This window comes from Takifugu flavidus, chromosome 15 (genome assembly GCF_003711565.1).
Source record: "Takifugu flavidus isolate HTHZ2018 chromosome 15, ASM371156v2, whole genome shotgun sequence".
Classification (NCBI taxonomy): domain Eukaryota; kingdom Metazoa; phylum Chordata; class Actinopteri; order Tetraodontiformes; family Tetraodontidae; genus Takifugu; species Takifugu flavidus.
Genome location: NC_079534.1, coordinates 8,783,488 through 8,802,104, shown reverse-complemented (window position 1 = coordinate 8,802,104; position 18,617 = coordinate 8,783,488). Strand labels below are relative to the sequence as shown.

General features: G+C 39.1%; 2 protein-coding genes across 4 annotated transcripts in view; both read left to right on the top strand.

Annotated features, from left to right (window-relative positions):
- Positions 1 to 2,301: 2,301 nt before the first annotated feature.
- Positions 2,302 to 8,080, top strand: bpnt2 (3'(2'), 5'-bisphosphate nucleotidase 2). Of its 2 annotated transcripts, XM_057057834.1 has the most exons (9): positions 2,302 to 2,974; positions 3,278 to 3,430; positions 3,708 to 3,780; positions 3,954 to 4,100; positions 4,227 to 4,383; positions 4,588 to 4,683; positions 5,186 to 5,344; positions 5,708 to 5,842; positions 6,108 to 8,080. In XM_057057834.1, the coding sequence occupies exons 2-9, from the start codon at positions 3,312 to 3,314 to the stop codon at positions 6,248 to 6,250; spliced, it is 1,029 nt and encodes a 342-aa protein (XP_056913814.1). In that variant the 5' UTR covers positions 2,302 to 2,974; positions 3,278 to 3,311; the 3' UTR covers positions 6,251 to 8,080. The 2 variants fall into 2 exon arrangements, with proteins under 2 accessions (XP_056913814.1, XP_056913813.1); XM_057057833.1 differs by having other exon boundaries at positions 2,304 to 3,430.
- Positions 8,081 to 9,619: 1,539 nt separating this feature from the next.
- LOC130539458 (uncharacterized) overlaps positions 9,620 to 18,617 on the top strand; it is an 11,291-nt gene continuing 2,293 nt past the window's right edge. Inside the window, exons 1-9 of one of the 2 annotated variants that reach the window (XM_057057803.1) lie at positions 9,620 to 10,049; positions 11,125 to 11,286; positions 11,689 to 11,886; positions 13,703 to 13,861; positions 14,625 to 14,699; positions 14,940 to 15,096; positions 15,179 to 15,223; positions 16,198 to 16,650; positions 17,110 to 18,518. In XM_057057803.1, coding sequence (XP_056913783.1) covers positions 9,822 to 10,049; positions 11,125 to 11,286; positions 11,689 to 11,886; positions 13,703 to 13,861; positions 14,625 to 14,699; positions 14,940 to 15,096; positions 15,179 to 15,223; positions 16,198 to 16,650; positions 17,110 to 18,518 — 2,886 coding nt within the window. In that variant the 5' untranslated portion in view covers positions 9,620 to 9,821. The remainder of the gene's footprint in view (positions 10,050 to 11,124; positions 11,287 to 11,688; positions 11,887 to 13,702; positions 13,862 to 14,624; positions 14,700 to 14,939; positions 15,097 to 15,178; positions 15,224 to 16,197; positions 16,651 to 17,109; positions 18,519 to 18,617) is intronic. The other variant, XM_057057804.1, reaches the window with a different exon arrangement.

The window sequence follows — 18,617 nt, the reverse complement described above, 5'->3', positions numbered from 1 at the left end:
ACTGTTTGAATTATTCGCTTATTCCCTATTTGTAGGAGCTTCAGAGACCACTGTCAGGATCTGGCACTAAATCTGGGGAGGTCACTGCTGACAAGTGGAAATAGTTCCCTCTCATGGATGACGCGATAGGTGGCAGGCCCTCGATTCGGCCCCCATGCCTCATTGCCTCAGCCTGGGGGGAGAGCCATTCCTTTTCTGAGTCAGGCTCCCCATATTCAGATAGACCTGATGGAGAGTCAGGGACAGGAGGAGGAACCAGGGCCGGCACCAGGCAAGCGCCAGCGGTGCGATAGGGTTCTGGAGCTGCTGGAGAGGGCCGAGGAAAGGGCAACAAGAGAGGAAGCCAGGGAGGAGACACTTTTAAATCTGTTACAGAAACTGGTAGATAAAATGTAAAAAAGAATATATTAAATTGTTTAAATCAAGTTAACTTCCATCAAAGATTGCTTTCTTGGCATCGTATGGTTGATAACAAATGCTTTATTCAAAGTTTAAATTTAATTGATACAGTTTTTGATTTTGAAAAGAAAACTATTTACATAAACACACAAACACATATAAAGAAATTGCATTTATCCTATTGGGATTTTTTAATAACTATTTACAAAAATGGAACACAAAAATGATTCAAATTAAGGGGAACCTGCCAGAAAAAAAGACTTTATGATGGCAGCTAGGTTCAACAGACATCATGCTATAGGCCTGGACATACAGGGATAGCCACCATCCCCAACTATACAATATCCCTCAGTCCCTGAACATACAGAGGGCTGTTTCTCAGGACTCGCGCGTCATGGACTGAGCCTGGGTAGCCAGTAGAAATGTCTATAAAAAGGCCCTGGGGGTCACACACTGCTTGCAGCTGGATGGAGTAGAAAAGCTTCCTGTTAAAATAACAGTGAGCATGTGCACCTGGGGACTTGATTCTAATGTGGCACCCGTCAATGCTGCCCACCACATTTTGAAGAGCCGGTGATCCGGACAGGCGCTGAAATCCAGCAGCAATATTTGGAATGTCTACCAGACTCGGAAATTTGATGGTCCGATTTTTCAGGGACAGAACTTTGTCTGACATCCCGTGAACAATGTCATAGACTGTGGACCGTGGAATTGAAAATCCCCTTGACACCATGCGATAGGAGGTTGCGCTTGCCAGCCAGAAAAGATAGACTAAAACCTCCACTTCCAGACCCCAGCCATGGTCAAACGGTGAGTTCAGGACATCGATGAGTTTGGCCACCGTTGACCGTTCACAATAATGTGATGGGTGCCCGTTCTGTAGGTAAAACAAAGTTGTTGTGTTTTTTTTAAAGGCAATTTTCACTGTGCTGTTTAATAAATTAGATTAAATTTCTCGGAAACAAGAACCCGATGTGTAGTTTACAATTGTTTTCACTAGGGATGCAATATGATCATCTTAAAATAACAACATAAATGTGGAAATCAATCTACCATCAAATGTTTACCCCCCTCCCTCACTTACAGTTTGACATTTGGATCAAAATTGTCATTTTGTGATGTAAAATTCCTTTATTACTTATATATATATACTTGAGAATGTACCATCATGTCATGGCGCGAACTTCTCTATAGGACTAGGTGTTAGAGTCCCGACCTATTCATGGCAAGTGAAGAAGACTTGGATGGAGCAGGATTGGCACTCATGATTCTGTGGTGTCACCAGCTCGACACATCATCAGTTGTGTGCCTTGGCATCATTAGGTGTTTCAGCCATTTAAACACAAGACACCCTCCACCAAGGTTGGCCAACCACAGGCTGATCAAACCTGGGTGTGTGTGTTGCACAATGGCACCACATGATCACTTGGCCGCCCACAATAAGTCCCTCCGTTTCAACCACAGCCAGTGACTGCTTTGCTCTGCTGTAGCAGCGAGCTCTTTTACTGCCCTCCGTTGGGCCTGCCCTCTGATGCCCATTTCCTTCACTGGACACTATTTTAGATAATAAGGAAGTGTTATGTTATTATTATTGACATTAATATTTTAATCTATTATTATTATATAAAGATAATAATAGGGTAAACTATTGCATTTTCAATGAAACGACCGCTGAATGTGTTTGGGTATGTTTCGGATGGGTTAAAATAATTAAATGGCCACTTTTCCCGGCGACCGGTTCGTTATTATTATGCGACAACATTACGTCATTTCACGTGCGCCGTAGTGTCCGAAAGCTAACTTTGAATTGAGTGCGCTACGTAGTTCACTCAATCCATGTCCCCCATGTAGTGAATAGGGAACGAGTGTGTGGTTTCGGAAACAGCGATGGTGTCGCATAATAATTACGAACCGGTCGCCGGGAAAAGTGGCCAGGTCCATTAATTTGTCATCAAAAAATGGATCCAGAGCTACTTTTCATCTTTGTAAATATTCTTTTACTGATATTCTGTCGCCTGGTGAGGAACAGACGATTCCAAAGAACAATTTTAAGTGAGGGGCGGGGGGATCAGTAAAGATTGATTGATTTTTTTTAATTTTTTTTTACATATTAATGATCATATTGGACCCTCCTGAAAAAAAAATCTTATTTCCAAAAATTTAATATATCCAACCGCACAGTGGAAATTACGTTACAATTATATCCCATCAGCCTTTACCGTATCACGTGATAGCGTAATGGCTGATGGCATACATTTTCCGAGTTTGGGCGCTCGCTTGTACACTACTTTTCGCAGTGCATTGTGGGATACATTGAGTGCACTACATAGGGTACAGCGATGCACACTAAAAATTCGGACACTATTTTAAAATGGCGTCCACACTATTGAGTGCACTATGTAGGGTATAGGGGGTGGTTTCGGACACAGCCATGTTGTCTCCTCAGTGTTGACCCGGAAAAGAAATAAGCCGTGGACGTCACGTTGAGGGAACGAAGGAACAGTGGTTTGATTGTTCAGTTTCCTCTACGCTGTCTTCGTTTTTCGAGGAATCTAGTAGAGGAAAATCGTCAGAGGTTGTTAATCTGTATATTTCTGAATTCATATGGTGGTTGGTTCATTGAATATCAGCGCCATCCGTTGAGAAACGCTGACGGAACCCAACGCCGATGTGTTCTTTTCTGATCCCAACTAGTCGATTTTATGATGTACCAGGCGAGCTGCTGCTCTGGTATTTTAAAGGTGACGTGTTCGATGTGTAGGTTGTGATTATTGTAAAGGGAGAGAGCTGGTTAATTTTTCTAGATTTTTTTGTTGACTTTGGCTGACACGTCGTTCGTTTTAGCTCTCCTCGGCTGAAATCTTGTGCTTACCAACAGGAAAGTAAAGGAGGTTTTTTTTGTTTTTACTTCAATGGCGCCAATGGGCATCCGTCTGTCACCGCTTGGTGTGGCGGTGTTCTGCCTGCTTGGAGTCGGTGTCATCTACCACCTGTACGCCGGTGTCATCTCCAGCCGCTTGGCGACTTTCAGGTCAGACCGAACTATTTATTCTCACTGGTACAACCTACATGCATAGTGTTCAGTCAAAATGTCCAATTTATGATTAGATATAATGCCAATACTAATATTGAACGGTTATAACTAACTCTTTTCGGACTGACTGTAAGATTGACTGTGTGTGTCAGCTTATTTTTGCAGGTCTGCAGTAGTCATTTTCATATTCATCATTAGTAATAACTTATTTGTGCCACTAGCTTATAATTATTTTCTGGATTTTGTCTTTTGTCTGTTTTCTTTGTATCTATAGACAGAGGAGAGATGTAGACCTAAGAGAACTGCTGGCTGTCTCTGTGGAGGCTGCAGTTCTGGGTGGCAAAGAGGTGCTCTTTTTAAATTAAACATATTTATATTCAAATAAAAACCATGGCTTATTACCACTTTCATTGAGTTGCTTCTAACTGCAGCGTTAAATTAGATTGTGTTAAAGGATTTCTCTTCATTTTTCCACAATGTGTTTTTGGTCCGAAGATTATAACACAGATTGTTTGTCCAGGTGAAGACAATTCAAGAAGAAGATGGATTGAAGGAGAAGTCAAAGGGGAAGACGAAGGAGGGAGCCACTGAGCTTCTGACCATGGGTGACCTGCAGTCTCATAGGAAGATGTTTAACCTATTAAAAAACACCTTTCCTGATATTACAGTGAGTCTCTATAAGATAGAATAATTTCAAAGGGTTTTTTGTGCGAGAAGAGAGCAGCTTTATAATCTGTTTCTGTTCAATTCAGTGCAGGAGTACATTTTAGTGTGCATGAGTGTTTGTTTCCAGGTATACAGTGAGGAGTATGATAACACAGTGGACAAAATCACCTGGAGCCAGGATATCCCAGCTGACATTCTTGATAAGATAGAGGGAGGCAAACTGGTTCCTGTCAACAGTGTCACTGTGTGGATTGACCCCCTGGATGCTACACAGGAATACACAGGTGTGTAGCCGCTGAAGTTCACTGTACATCAATTTCTAAATATTAATGCATCTGAATAATGAAATATTCTGATCCTCAATGATGAACTGTCATGTTAAATGTTGTACAGGTCATGACAGTGTAATGTTTAAAGAACCGTCAAGAGTGCCCAGCAGCAGTTTGGTGTCTGCCATTTTGGTTCCTCTTTATTGTTTTTCCTAACAGAGAAACTGGTAAAGTACGTCACGACGATGGTCTGTGTGGCTGTTAATGGTAAACCTGTAATTGGGGTGATACATCAGCCCTTTACTGGATTCACTGGTAAGAGAGAGTTTGTATGTGAGGGGAAAAGTTTTTATGTGCGTTCTCATTGCCTCATTTTCTTAAGATGAACAATCATCCATCCATCCATTTTCATGATATGGGGGACGGCTACAGCCCATCCCTGCTGCCTTCAGGCAAGAAGCTGTACAACCATTAAAATTATATTTCTTTCTGACTGAATGACTCCAGTGCTAATCAATTGTGATTTGAAGTCATCGACCTACATTTTTAGACTCTATGATTGGTTCTGAGTCAAGGTCAGCCTGATAAACATGCAATTTTGACTATTAATTCATGAACGATCCCTTTTCTCACCTAAAACCTTTTTCTGATTTTTTTATATTTTCCGTAAATCATATTTGGAGTCCGCTTAAAAATAAACTAATATTGTACAAATTTTATTGTGCAAATATGACATGGGATACATGGTGTAGATTTTTTTTAAATAATGAAAATAGTGAAAAATAACTATCTGCTGAACTTATATGTTCCTACCCAGCCTGGGCATTTGTAGGTCATGGATCAAATATGCGCAGCCGCTCATCATACAGCGTTAACCCTCCAAAGGTAATTGTTTCACGTTCCCACTCTGGAAAGGTGAGCACCTTCATCCAGGAGGCTTTTGGGAACACAACTGTCATCCCAGCAGGTGGGGCAGGTAAGTAAAGAGCTCTCAAGTGTCTGTAGACAGGTTTTATGGAATTCTCAAGATATCTACATCAAAAATGCAACAACTCACTTATTGTTAATTTATTGTTTGCAGTGTGTTAGTAGTGATGGCTATAGAATAAAAAGAATAACACTTGTGTTGACACTGGAGCAGCATTATGCTTTGATGTCATTCTGTCTGAATAATGCAGAGATGGTCCTTAGTTACTGGTCCTCTCTCTGGGTGAGAGGCTTTTTTCTCCAGGTCAACTAAACATGTTTCATGGTGACTCTTGAGTATATTAAGAATTCCATGGGAAAATTACAGTATGTGGTGTCACTTTTCTGACCATGGTCTTCATTCTTGTCTCAGGATATAAAGTTCTGTCACTTTTGGAGATGCCTTCACATGAAGAAAAGTCTGTAGACCAAGCTGATGTTTATATCCACGTTACCTTTATCAAAAAATGGGATATTTGTGCTGGTGCAGCATTACTGAGTGCCCTGGGTAAAGCAACAGCTTACCATTTCATATTTTGATGTGCACATTTCGTAGTTTTTTGTGTTTTAAGGTCCACATTGAAAAGAAAGTCTTTATTTTACCTAATTGTAGATTCATTTCATGTATCAATTTCTATTCAAATGATAAATGATCCAGATAATTGTTTCAATTTTATCAGGTACACCTTGAAATCATTCTTCATTCAGTACTAATATATTATTCAGGATTAATCATATTATACATGTAACTATGATGATTGTTGTTATTGCAGGAGGGCAAATGACAACATTAAAGGGAGAGGACATTGACTTTAGTGGAACACCAGTCAATAAAGGTGGTCTTGTGGCCAGTGTGGGTGTCAACCATAAGGTGTTGGTGGACAGACTGCCAATGTGGGATCCTGAAAAACACTGAAACACAAACTGCTCCCGTTGACATTTTCATCACTGGACATCAGATGACCAGATTCTGAACGGGAACCAACAATGCTGCCGGCATAAAAAAGATCTGAACTCACTTTTTTAAATGTATACATGCTTACAGCAAATGGTATACATTGCACACACTCACATTTGTTTTTTCTTCATCAATATGACACTAGTTGCTAAAGGCTCAGCTGAGGAGCACAAAGGTGAACATGATCTGCAGTGACTCTGAATAGCAATGGATTCATGCCATTCAGAGACATGTTTGTTCCTGAATACCATTGTCATATGTTGTCTGTGAATATACAGTATGGGACTTTATGGGAATATTAGTGAAAATTTAGCCGCACTGGACTACATTACCGTACATCTTTATACCACGGTGGTTGCTTCCAACTGTAGTCTTCTGCTTTATTCAACTGGCAAAAAGCCTTATTGAGAGGTAATAAAGGACAAAAATATTTATTTCTTTATGGAGAGGAACTTTAAATTGCAGAATTCTAAATTAAAGTCCAACTTGACATGTTAAATTCTGTTTTGGTCTTCATGATTCAGTTTGAAATCATGTGTCTGTTGGATTTTTTAAAGCTTTTTCTTACCTGTGCCAAGTATTCTGCATGTTTGTGTTATTTGAACTTTGACTGAGTGATCTCAGTGACAGCTCTACCTCTAAACCAAGAACTGACTCAAGTTTGTAATAAAAGAATATTTCAAATAATTTAAACCCAATGGACATTGGCCATCAGTCTGTAAATGCAGATACTAAAATTTTAGAGTGGCTCACTCTATTGGGAACTTTGCTGAAAAACAGATAGTTCTTGGGCCCCAGTGCAGACAAAACATGGAAGGTGTCAGAACACCTTCAGAGCATTGCCCAGGTACCCATAAGGAAGGTACTGAACCCACAGGTGCTCATATAGGGCCCTGTGATGAACTGGAGAGTCATCCAGGAGTGAACCCTGCCTTCACCCATTGTGTTCCTCCCCATGACCCAAAGGGGATAAAATAGTTAAGATGAGACGAGAGACTAAAATTTCACTTGATTTAATAACCTGCAAAGATACAAGGGTTCCTTTTTTTAAAAAAGAAGGTAATTTGAGAACTTGATGTGTCCATTGGATGTTGCTGTGAGTGTTTTGCTGTCACCATGAACATTATGTGGTTTCACACTCCTTGTCTTACTCTGGTATGCAATTCAAATGACCACACAAAAAGCATTCTATTCAAATTCCCATTTTTAAGATCAAATCTTCTTTCCTGGATATGTTGGAGCACATGCACTGCAGGAATGCAAGAGCACCAGAGCCCAAAATTATTGCACTGCAGCATATTGCATCAAATGCATGTAATGAGTTGATACTCAATCTGAAATCTTTAGATTACTTAGAAGAAACTGTAGAATATTTTCATAGATATATCTTCATTTTTGACTGCAGAATCTTTGCTATAGGAATTTTCTCCCCTATATACAGTATGGGGCATCAACGTAAAACTGGGGGATGTTTACTTGAATGTCACTTCACACAGCAAAGGTCCAAATAATTAGTACCACATGAATAGAAAAGCCATGAAATCTTCAGAATATACGATTTGACTGAAAATCAACAACCTTACAGTAGCATAAACTGCAGGAAACAACTTAGCAACATTTTTACAAATATTTACCTTCTGAGTAGAAAGGAGTGAATGTTGAGCTGTAAAATGAACCTCTCTGTCAGAAATTCCTCCACCATTGTTGGAACTGTATCTTCAAACCTAAGTTGGATTTTTCTGTAATTAACAAGATCTCAATAAAATCCTCTGATCTTAAGCAAAACAATCTCAACTTTGTACCGAACTCCGGGCCATCTAATTGGTGTTTGTATGTTTTTCCTGCAGCAAAAGGCAAAACCAATCAGTTGATCAGGGACTCTAATGTGACTCATGACCAGTCCATAATCCAATTCCTGTTTCTGTGGGATACACTCCAAGATCCCTAGCTACCCTGATTACATGAAACTTTATCTTTAGCTTCAGAATTTTAACAGATGGTATTATTGATGGTATTATGAAATTATTCATACTTCTAATGGCTTATATTGTAGTTATACTTTATTTGCAATGGTTCCAATATGCTAACTCATAAACACCACAGTGATTATTTGTAAGTGGTTAATATTCTTCAATCCAAAATATGAAAGGTATTGACTTGACTCAATTCCTATATTTTCATGATCACTGTAATTCAGTTGAATCCACTTGCTTTTGATGTGACAGACAGCTTTTTACTAGGCTGTTGTAAAAACCTCAAGAGGCTATTTAGGTTTAATTCCTTTGCTCCATTATTACGAGATACTCTGATTAAGTTCAAATGGGTTTTGTGCTTTAAACCATACTTTCTCACATTACCTATGCACCCTTTAGGTCATTATTAGTATTACTTTTTTTCCATTGCTAAATCAATGTTTCCAGTTTATTTACTCTATTCCACAAGATTCTCCTGTACCTAATCTTCTAAATGCAGCTTTTGTAAAATATGTTAAACTGTATCTGTTGTAGAAGTGGAGGGATGAAAAGAAGTGGAGGGACCTATATAGTAGGTTCCTAATAGTTGAAGCCATGAGCCTGACGCTCTCCTCTCTTCTCGTTCACCTCGTCCACAAAAAGCACTCCAAACGACTTCTTGGTTTTCATGTTTTACTCAAAAAAATGAACAGGATACAAAAGATCCAGCATGACAAACAAAAAAAACAAACAAATTCTGTTGGCTTGGAAATCAATGTTAAAAGGCAAAAACTTAGCTAGCGAGTGAGTGAGTGAGCGCGCGCGAGAGAAACTGTGGCTCAACTCCATGACAACTACCCCACGCTGCATGATACGCAGTCTTTTATATGTAAACGACCGGAAATGTAATTAAAGGGCATTTACGCAATTTTAAAATAAAATCCTCCACACACATTTGAGTCAAATAAATGAAATAATAACTTATTAATATGAACTGTTCCCTTGTAAATAATGTAAGTAAACGTTTTTCTCAGATTCAACAGCAACTAATTTTATCATGACAAAATGAAATTATTTAAACATTAATTAACTGAAAAAGTATTTAGGCTCCTACACACACACACACACACACACACACACAGACATATATATATATATATGAAAATAATGAAATGCGTGTGTGTATAAATGAACCTATTATGAACCTAATGTAAAACAAAATATGTAAAAGAAACAGGAGGAATTAAAACCCAACGAGAATAATAGTTTATGCCATATACAGTAAAACAAACAAACGTTAAATATTTCATAAATTGAATCATGATATTGTTTTTTAAGACAGTGACAAGGACGGTAGTGAGAGGTTTGTGAAAAAATTGCTAGAGAAGAATAAATGCTCCTGTGGTTGAATGAAAATCTGAGTCATCCCTCTCCATCTGTTCTCTCATTGGTACACCGGGGCTTGATGCATCACTTAACACACATCCATGCACACCATGTACACACAATACACGTACATGCACGATAGAAGCAGCTCCGCCTCCTCTGCAGTATAGCGACAGCTAGTGAAATCAGCAATGGAGGAACCAGCAGTGCAGCAGGAAAAAATAGAGGGAATGTGGGAAGGAGGACAAAATGGAGGAAAGGCAGACTGGAAGAATGAGCGCTCTCTCTCATCCTTTCTTAAACACTCCTGTTTTCTATGCTGGTCTTCTTCAAAGGAAACTGATGCTGTGGAAACAGATGAAAGGGTCATCACCAAAGCCGCCGAGATCAGAGTAAGAAGACCACAGCATCTAGCACTGGTGTGTCTGTCTTTGTGTGTTATGTTTGGCTTTAAAATATGTCTGTGTTTTTTTTCTTTTTGGATGGTAATATAATGTAATATAATGACATAAATCAAATTAATGTAAGTTCAGTTTAGAATAAACTACATTTCCCATGATGATTTCTGTGATGTCACATTGCTATAAGGAAACAAAGCTTGAATGATGCTCCGGACTTGAATGGTCTGGACTGATCCCAAACACCAAACCAGGTCGAGTTGCAATACTAATCTGTGGAAGAATTTAAAAGCTTGTGTACACCCAGAGAAATTAGGAACTCATACCCTTTTAGTGTTTTTTTAATTTACTGCTTTGTGCTGATCTGGGCAGAGTGAAATGACACAAAAAGGCACACTAAAATCCTGGTAAATAACATTTTATTGGAAAGCTTATGAAAAGATTTTTGATAAAGATAGACAATGATACATAGAGATAGATAAATGTAGATCTCAGAATGGTGGAAATAATTTATCTCACAAAGTCAAACAGAAACATAATGATTTTATTTAAACCTATGTTTGACAATGACCTTATCTTCTTATATATGTTTTGTATTTTTGCATCTTTTATAGCAGGATGCAAAGTAGCAAGAAAGACCACCAATAAAAATATATAGTGGTGTCGCCTTGACACAGTATTTAATTTTTGACATGGTTTGTATAGAAGATAAAGTCAATGTCCGACATCATTTAGACATAGAACTCCATTTACCTGTATAAAAGAGATGCGCACTGTCAAACTGAACAATTTTATGAAATGCCCGTCTGAACAAATTAATTTCTTAAGTGGAAACTAAAACCTGGCTGAAAAATAATAATAAATGAAATTAAAATATCCACTGACAGCCAGCCACACAGATAGACGAACACACAGAAAGTAGAACATACTTTGTTTTATTAAATTATGAATGTAACGTCTTTTATTTTGTGTGATGTCTCATGTATGAGTGTGAATATTAATACGTTTTTGTAAGTGAACATTTGTGTGTCTGGTTTGAGTAGGAGAATAATGTGTAACATACATATGACAGTTTGACTTTTGTGTGTGAATGTAGGAGCTGGGGAATGCACTGGCAATGGAGAAACTGGACCTCCAGGAGCAGCAATCAGACCGACTAGAACTGGAGGAGACACTGGTTAAAATGGAGACACAAAAGGAGAAACTGATACAGCAAATAAAGACAATTAGACAATTATGCTATAATGAAAGTCAACAGGTGCTGATCCACCCTCTGTGCATCTCAAAGCTTTTACATTTACCTACATTTAATTAATTGTAGGACTTAAATATGTATTGTGAAATATTTCTAATCAAACTCAGCAATCATTATTGACATTGCACATCCTTTTGACAATTTTATGGTCCACTACAGGGTGTGTAGTTTGATAACCCCTTTTTTCCCACATTTTGCTCTGTTCTTTTTTTTCTTGTGTGCTTAGTGCACAAGATTTTGTGGCTTTTTGTGATAAGAATTCAGATAGTGAGAATTGAGAAACTGTTGGAAATATTAGAAATCGACTAAAGTTTGATTACATACCCAAAACATGTCTATATATGTGTCACTAAACTGTAGAAGTCAGGATACATCATCGTCACCCTCTCTGCCTTGTGATTCCAGATTCTGTCTCTGCAGGCTGATGAGATGCAAAAGGAGAGCCAAGTGGAGGAGTATGAGCGGGAACTTGCCAGAGCAAGGTGGAGGCTGAAAAAACTCAGAGAAGAGGTGAAGCAGGCCAAGAGGAAAGTGGACGAGGCTGGAGAAAGGAATGATCCTCTGCAAGAATCTATTAGAGAGTCCTATGAGGAGATCCTGCAGGTGTGTGTGAGAGAGAGAGAAGCAATCAATCAATCAATCAATCAATCAATCAATCAATCAATCAATCAATCAATCAATCAATCAATCAATCAATCAATCTTTATTTATTTATTTATATAGTGTCTTTTACAATCAGAATTGTTTCAAGGCGCTTTCCAGAATCCCAGGGCCTAACCCCAGACAAGCAACAGTGGCAAGGAAAAACTCCCCTTTAACAGGAAGAAACCCTGAGCAGGACCAGGCTCATGTAGGGGTACCCTCCTGCTGATGGCCAGCTGGGTAGAGAGAGAAGAGAAGGGGGAGGACAGGTAGAGGATAGAATAGGTAGGAGAGGAGCGGAGAGGAGAGGAGAGGAGAGGAGAGGAGAGGAGAGGAGAGGAGAGGAGAGGAGAGGAGAGGAGAGGCATAGAGCATAGAAATACATACAAAAATACATTATATTGAATTAAATTGAATTGAATAAGCTGCTGGTTGAGTGGGTCAGCGGGGTCGGAGGTCAGTATACAGCTCTGATGGCGGCGATACCTGTAAATGGATACAGAAGGGGGGGGGGGGAGTGCAGAAAAACTACACAGGAAATAGCATTGAGAAAGACACACAGAGAGAATCAAAGCAAAGATTTACAGCAAAAGAGAGAGAGAGTAGAGAGAACCAATAAGACATGGGTAATGGACATTAGGACAGTTCAGGCAGCAAGAATTCAGAGACAGAGAAGACAAAGTCAAGCCTAGACAGGAAGAAAACATAAATGTATCAGAACTGAAACCAAAAAAAAATTAACATAGAAATTAATAGAATCCAGAAAGACATCACAAAACAAATTAAAAGTAAACAAAAATATATTGTAAGTGATCAATGGAAATCACAATTGCATCACAAAATGAGATCGCATGCTGATCCAAATTTCCTCAAGGCAGGTCATAACGTGGCTTAGTGATTTTCAGGGTCTCCAGGTGCCTGCATACAGAGCAAACAGAACCACACTACAACCAAATAACTCCATGCATTGCCATATACCATAAGGAACCCAGGGTGCTACTGCACCACTGTGATCTCATCCTGGTCTCTAACAGTAGTCGGGGTATCTCTGGCTAACATGTTGAGGCCTGTGTGAACCTTCAACAATATAACACAAACCATAACTAACCCATTGCGAATCTATTGGATGATGCAGGCAAGAAAACATTCACAGATGTCACTCGAACATCTGTCATATGTCATCAGTGCAAACCTGCAACAGGGCATCATTGGTGAATCTGCCAATTTGACGTGGCACAGTGCCAAGTTGTGTGCACTGCTGCCTTTTGTGTGCATTGGGTGGTATTTTGTTTCTGACAGTTTGGGCAGAAACGTGAATGGAAGTCATTTTGTTGGCTTTTCTCATTCCTCCTTGCATTCCCGTGGCTTTCTCCATCTCTCTTGGTGTACTGCAAATCTTCTAGCCATGGCCTATACCGTATAGAAGTGCCACCATGGAGGAACTGCAGGACCTGAGGACCTCCTGCAAATCATGCTACCTCCTGCAAATCATGCTACCTCATGCTACCAGTACTGGCAAGGGCTCTAGAAAAATACAAAACTTGGCAAGGATCAGCCAAAAAGCAGAAGGAGAGGAAATAGTCTCCAGTCACCACCTGCAAAATAATTCCTTAATGGGGTTGCTAATTGTTTCTCCGTTCTACCTGTTATCTGTTTGATTTACAGTACAGGTGTATATAGACCGTGAGGGTGACTTTTGTGTGTATTGTCTGCATTATAACTTGGTACTGCCACTTTTAAACCATAAATGGTTTGGTGTGACATGTCTCCTCTGTAGGAGGAGCGCACACTGTGCTCTCTGTCGAGAGGTGCAGTTACACCAGACAGCCAACTGGATGAGTCGGCATCACCTGCAGACACCACTGAGGATGATTCACTTCCTATAAGGCCATGGGGAAGAAGCCAGTCACTGCCAGCATATGCTGATCTAATCATGGTAATTATTTGGTGAAATTGTGAATAATTTCTTGAAACTTCTCATATCAAGTTAATATGGATCAAATCAATTTATTATCAATCAATTTAGTTGGTAATAGGATAGTACAGTGGTTAGTACAATCACATAACAGCAATGTTTTGGGTTTGACTACAGCTCAGGCCATTCAGCTGAGAGTTTTCATGTTCTACTTTCTTCAATCCAAAAACATGTGCATTAGATGACTGCTGGGATTTTGGTCTTGATTAGAAATAAATTAAAGTTGGATAGATGCACCTCAGAAACCTCAAGTAGACACTGGATGGAGACAAAAGCTTTGACTGGGAATTACAATTTGAGTTTTGATCCCTATAATAGAACATCTACTGCTATCTTTACTATGACAGAATAATTCACCTCTTGGGATAAATAGAAAACATAAAGAAATCACAGAAACACAATGTAAAAGATATAACATTTCTTCTGTCTGTCAACAACTGATCAGAAAGTACTTTGGGGTAATGAGCATGCATTTTGAAAACATTATTTTTCTCTGAGTTAAATGTAAGACTGATGTAAATGGTTAAGTCTGTCTCTTTGGGCAGTTTTGAGGAGTTTCTTTTATGCTGAATAATGTTTAAGCAATAGCAATGCATTTCCAGACTAATTTGGAATGTTCAGCATATATTCACCATACATTTTGTTAATTATACTCCACATTTGAAGTTTCAAAAAATTACCGGAATTCTCAGTCTTTTCTCTGTGTTCATGATGTGACTCTCAGAGAGCATCATCTTTTGGAAACAACTTGGCAAGTACCAGAGAAGAAGCGGATGACAGTGGGTCCAGTTCATCTAAGGTATCTCATTACACCATCCCAATAAAGTGATGCTTACATATTTTCACTGAATTGATTTGTGATAATATCTTTGTGGAATGTGAAATAACCAAATAATTTTGAGTACAATTTTTAAATAATTTGTTTGATCTACCACTGCGTGTGCCTATCAATATAGGTCTCTTAAGATCCCTGACCTTCTGGGTGTCTGACTGAAAGAGTGAAATTCTGGTCAACAGTAAAGTTTAACTTGTTTACCAGATGGACAGGTCATACATAGAAGACGATCCAGAGGAGAGGGAGCTCACGAATGAAGTAGGAACAGAGGGGGTAAAAGAAAAATCCATCACTAATGCAAATCCTCTCAGCCACATGGACTTCTACCAGGCTGACCCCTTTCCCCACTGCCAGAATGAACGTATGTATTAAATTCAAAGTATAAGCTACCTTTCCCCCCAAATAAGCTTTTAGTTTAAGAGAAATGTATTTATTTATTGTAGATGACATCTTCCATGAAGACTTGTTTCCTAAAACGGACTCATCTGGTGGGTAATACGAAACACAGACGTTTATATGCTGAACTCTTGTCACACTTTATGTGTAGTGATGGTGCAACCATTCCAAATCCAACTCAGCTTAATCCAAAACATTCTTGCTTATTTTTATTGGATGGTGTTATAAGTGATTATTTAGAAATTATTTTTTAAAATGATTCAAAAGGACCCCCATGCTCTGAGCTTCTGTATCCTGGCCCAAAGGCAGCTGTGATAGGCTAAGCCCCAGAATCAGAATAAGAATTGGCTTTATTGGCCTGGTATGTTGACCTTTATGGGATTTGACTCTGATTGTCTTTCCTACTGGTCAAGTAATGATACATTGGTCAGATGCTGTCTAATCATCACAAAATTACACTAATATACACTTTTTCCCTCACATTTTGTTGCCATCCATAGAAAGAGGGTATAGTGGGTAACCCTAATTTCATAACTCTAAGAACGATGCTTCTTGAAGTGTTTTGAGGGAACTCCATTGCCATTGCATGTACTTATGTAGCAAGGGACAGTAGCAGTATCCTCCAAATCCATTGTGCAGTCCTCCTTCATAGCACATGCTGCACAGTCTGTAGTCTGAAAGCTCGCAACAGAATGTAACAGTCGGAATTTACACAGCACTGAATGGTAGGCACTTCATCATCAGCAGTTCTGTTTTAGCAAAAACAGTGTTTTCTGATTCTCACCGATCAGGTCTTGAAGCACAGGGAGTGAAAACGTGTGATTCTTCCATATAAGCAACCTCATCCAAATTTCATCCTTTATCCTTAATTTCTAATAAATATATTTAGATACATACAATTTACATTTTATTGTTTTTAATTTGATTAAATACTATGTGGTTCTCCTGCTTATATTGCTACTATCGCTGAAACATTTATAACAAATATGGTTATGGGTTACTTTGTTTTTTCTCTTGGAATCTCTGTCTTGGAAATGAACCAAAGTTTATGTGCCATGTTTTACAGATGGATTTGCTTCAGATCCATTTAAAGGCAGTGATCCTTTTGCAGCAGACATCTTGTTCCCCACGTTGAACATCCATACTAATGAAGGAGTAGCTAACAATGGTGATGAAGGTGACACCAGTGTGTCCTGTGCTGAAAACAGAGCCTCAACAGGAACACAGTGTTTTGAGTCTGAATTTCCTGATGAAGACAGTGATATTGAGATCAGCTACAGCCACGAGGACCTGGATACCATTGGTGCAGTCGAAGAGTCGCATGGATTTAAACCCATTCAGAGCTCATCAGAGGAACTTGGAGGACATCCCATTTACCAGTGGAGGTCCCAGGGTCAGTATTCTGTAGAGTCAGACCCTAATGGATATGAGTTAGACCTTAGTGCCATCTCCCTTCCATCTGACATTGAAGAACAAAGTCTGGCATCCACAGATGGAAATGCCAAAGGGAAAGAACAAGGTAAACACATCTGTTTTTTAATATTTCACACAAATAATACAATAGTTTTACTTTAAATTGAGAGACCGAACAGATTGTGCCTCCTTCTACATGCAATTGAGTGTTATTTACATGTATTGGTGTCTGAGTGACATGCAGGGGCTTCCTCATATTCAACATTATTTTTATCAGTGAAACTAAGATTGTTGTTTTCATAAGGGTCAAAATATTTGTGTTACTGCCTTGCACATACAAGCCCCAATTAGACTCCAATTCAATACAACACATTATGAAATGCAATCAGCTGTGTATATTTCTCATCTCTTCTTCTCTATTATTGCTTTGCTTCACACTTTCAAACATAGATGGATTAAAAAAATAAAATGAGCACCAAAAAAATTATTGTTGACAGATAGTCTTCCACAAATTCTGACCTCTGATTTTTTTTTTTAATTATTGGTAACTTTTTTCTACTCCTAGATCTCAGTGGTGTTTCTGTTCTCAGTGAACCAGTCATCAATGAACCGTCCTGGATGACCAACTTCGAACAAACACATGATATTGATTCCAGTAATGGAGCAAAATGGGTTTGTAATGTGGAGGAGGAACTGGATAACTCTGCAGTTCCTCAAAACTCACTACAGTCTGAAACCCTCTTTATCAAAACGGGCTGTGAGCTGGACAGTGAGCTAACCATTGATTTGAATTATGAACAAACCACCAATTCATCATTTGATCCATATGGTTTTAAACTCAGTCCGGAACATTCTCATCACACACTCTTAGATCCCGATGAAGAAGAACTCATCCCACAATTTTCTGGGAATGAGATAGTCTTTGTTTCAGAACCTTCTCCCTCTCAACCAGATGCAGATGATTTTTCATATTCTCCACATCCATATGTGTTTGATACCACCTCCACAGAGATGACTCAAGACTCTGACCCTTATGGCTTTAAGCTTAGCCCTGAGCCAGAAAATCAAGAGGATCTGGAACTGTATGGACACAATGACCTGGAAAAAATGGATATTTGCACCTTTGACAGAGTACTGGAAGTACTAGAAGCTCAAAACCCTAAAGATCAACACATGAATGAAAATTGTAGCCAAAGTGATCAGGAATTGCTGGATTTGTTTGGCAACGGAAATCGGGAAGTTATGGCAAGTTCGGACAATGTAGAATTAATCTATGAAAACCAAGAGATATTAGATCTCTGCAGTTATGACAACCCGGAGGTGGTGGGACCTTATGATAATAATACGATTGATAAACTAACTGAACCCGGTAACTGCTCTCCTGAAAATCAGGAAGTGCTCGATTTAGATAGTCACATTAATAGCGAATTTCAGGATTTCAGCATCGCTGAAAATCCAGAAGTTCTCATTTCACATAGTGACAGCAACCGAGAAGTCTGTGAAAATTATAAGGAAGTCTTGAGTTTGGGACACCATGACAACCAGGAAGTTCTGGAATTCGTGAGTAAAGACATTTTTCCTGAAGCAAATAATAACCAATGTGTTGTGGAATCAAAGGTTAGTGTCAGTTCCACCAGTAATAGCTCAGACAGTGAAGTGGATTCAAAGGACCATCTGGGACTTGGACTTGATAGCAGTATCTGCACCTCTAACAGGGCAAACACCAATACTGCTGACAGCATCCACATGGATGTCAGTTCCATACCTCCAACCCAAGACCTTAATACATCTAATGCTCCCATCAGTCACAACTTGTTAGAAGGGGATCTGGGTTCAGTATTTGGGGCCGGAGGGTACATTGGCTGCCCTGATGTGGCTGATGATCTAGAGCCTCTGGAAAGAAGGCAGGCATGCCCGGTACCTGAACCTGTTCGACCAATTCGACCAGTGAGGCCTCCACGGCCTTCACTCAGGGTAAGTTGGAATCAACACGTATTAAATTAGATTATATTCACACATTTCAGGCTTCTATCCTGGCTACCTTTTCTAAAAAATTATACTAAACACAAGTGG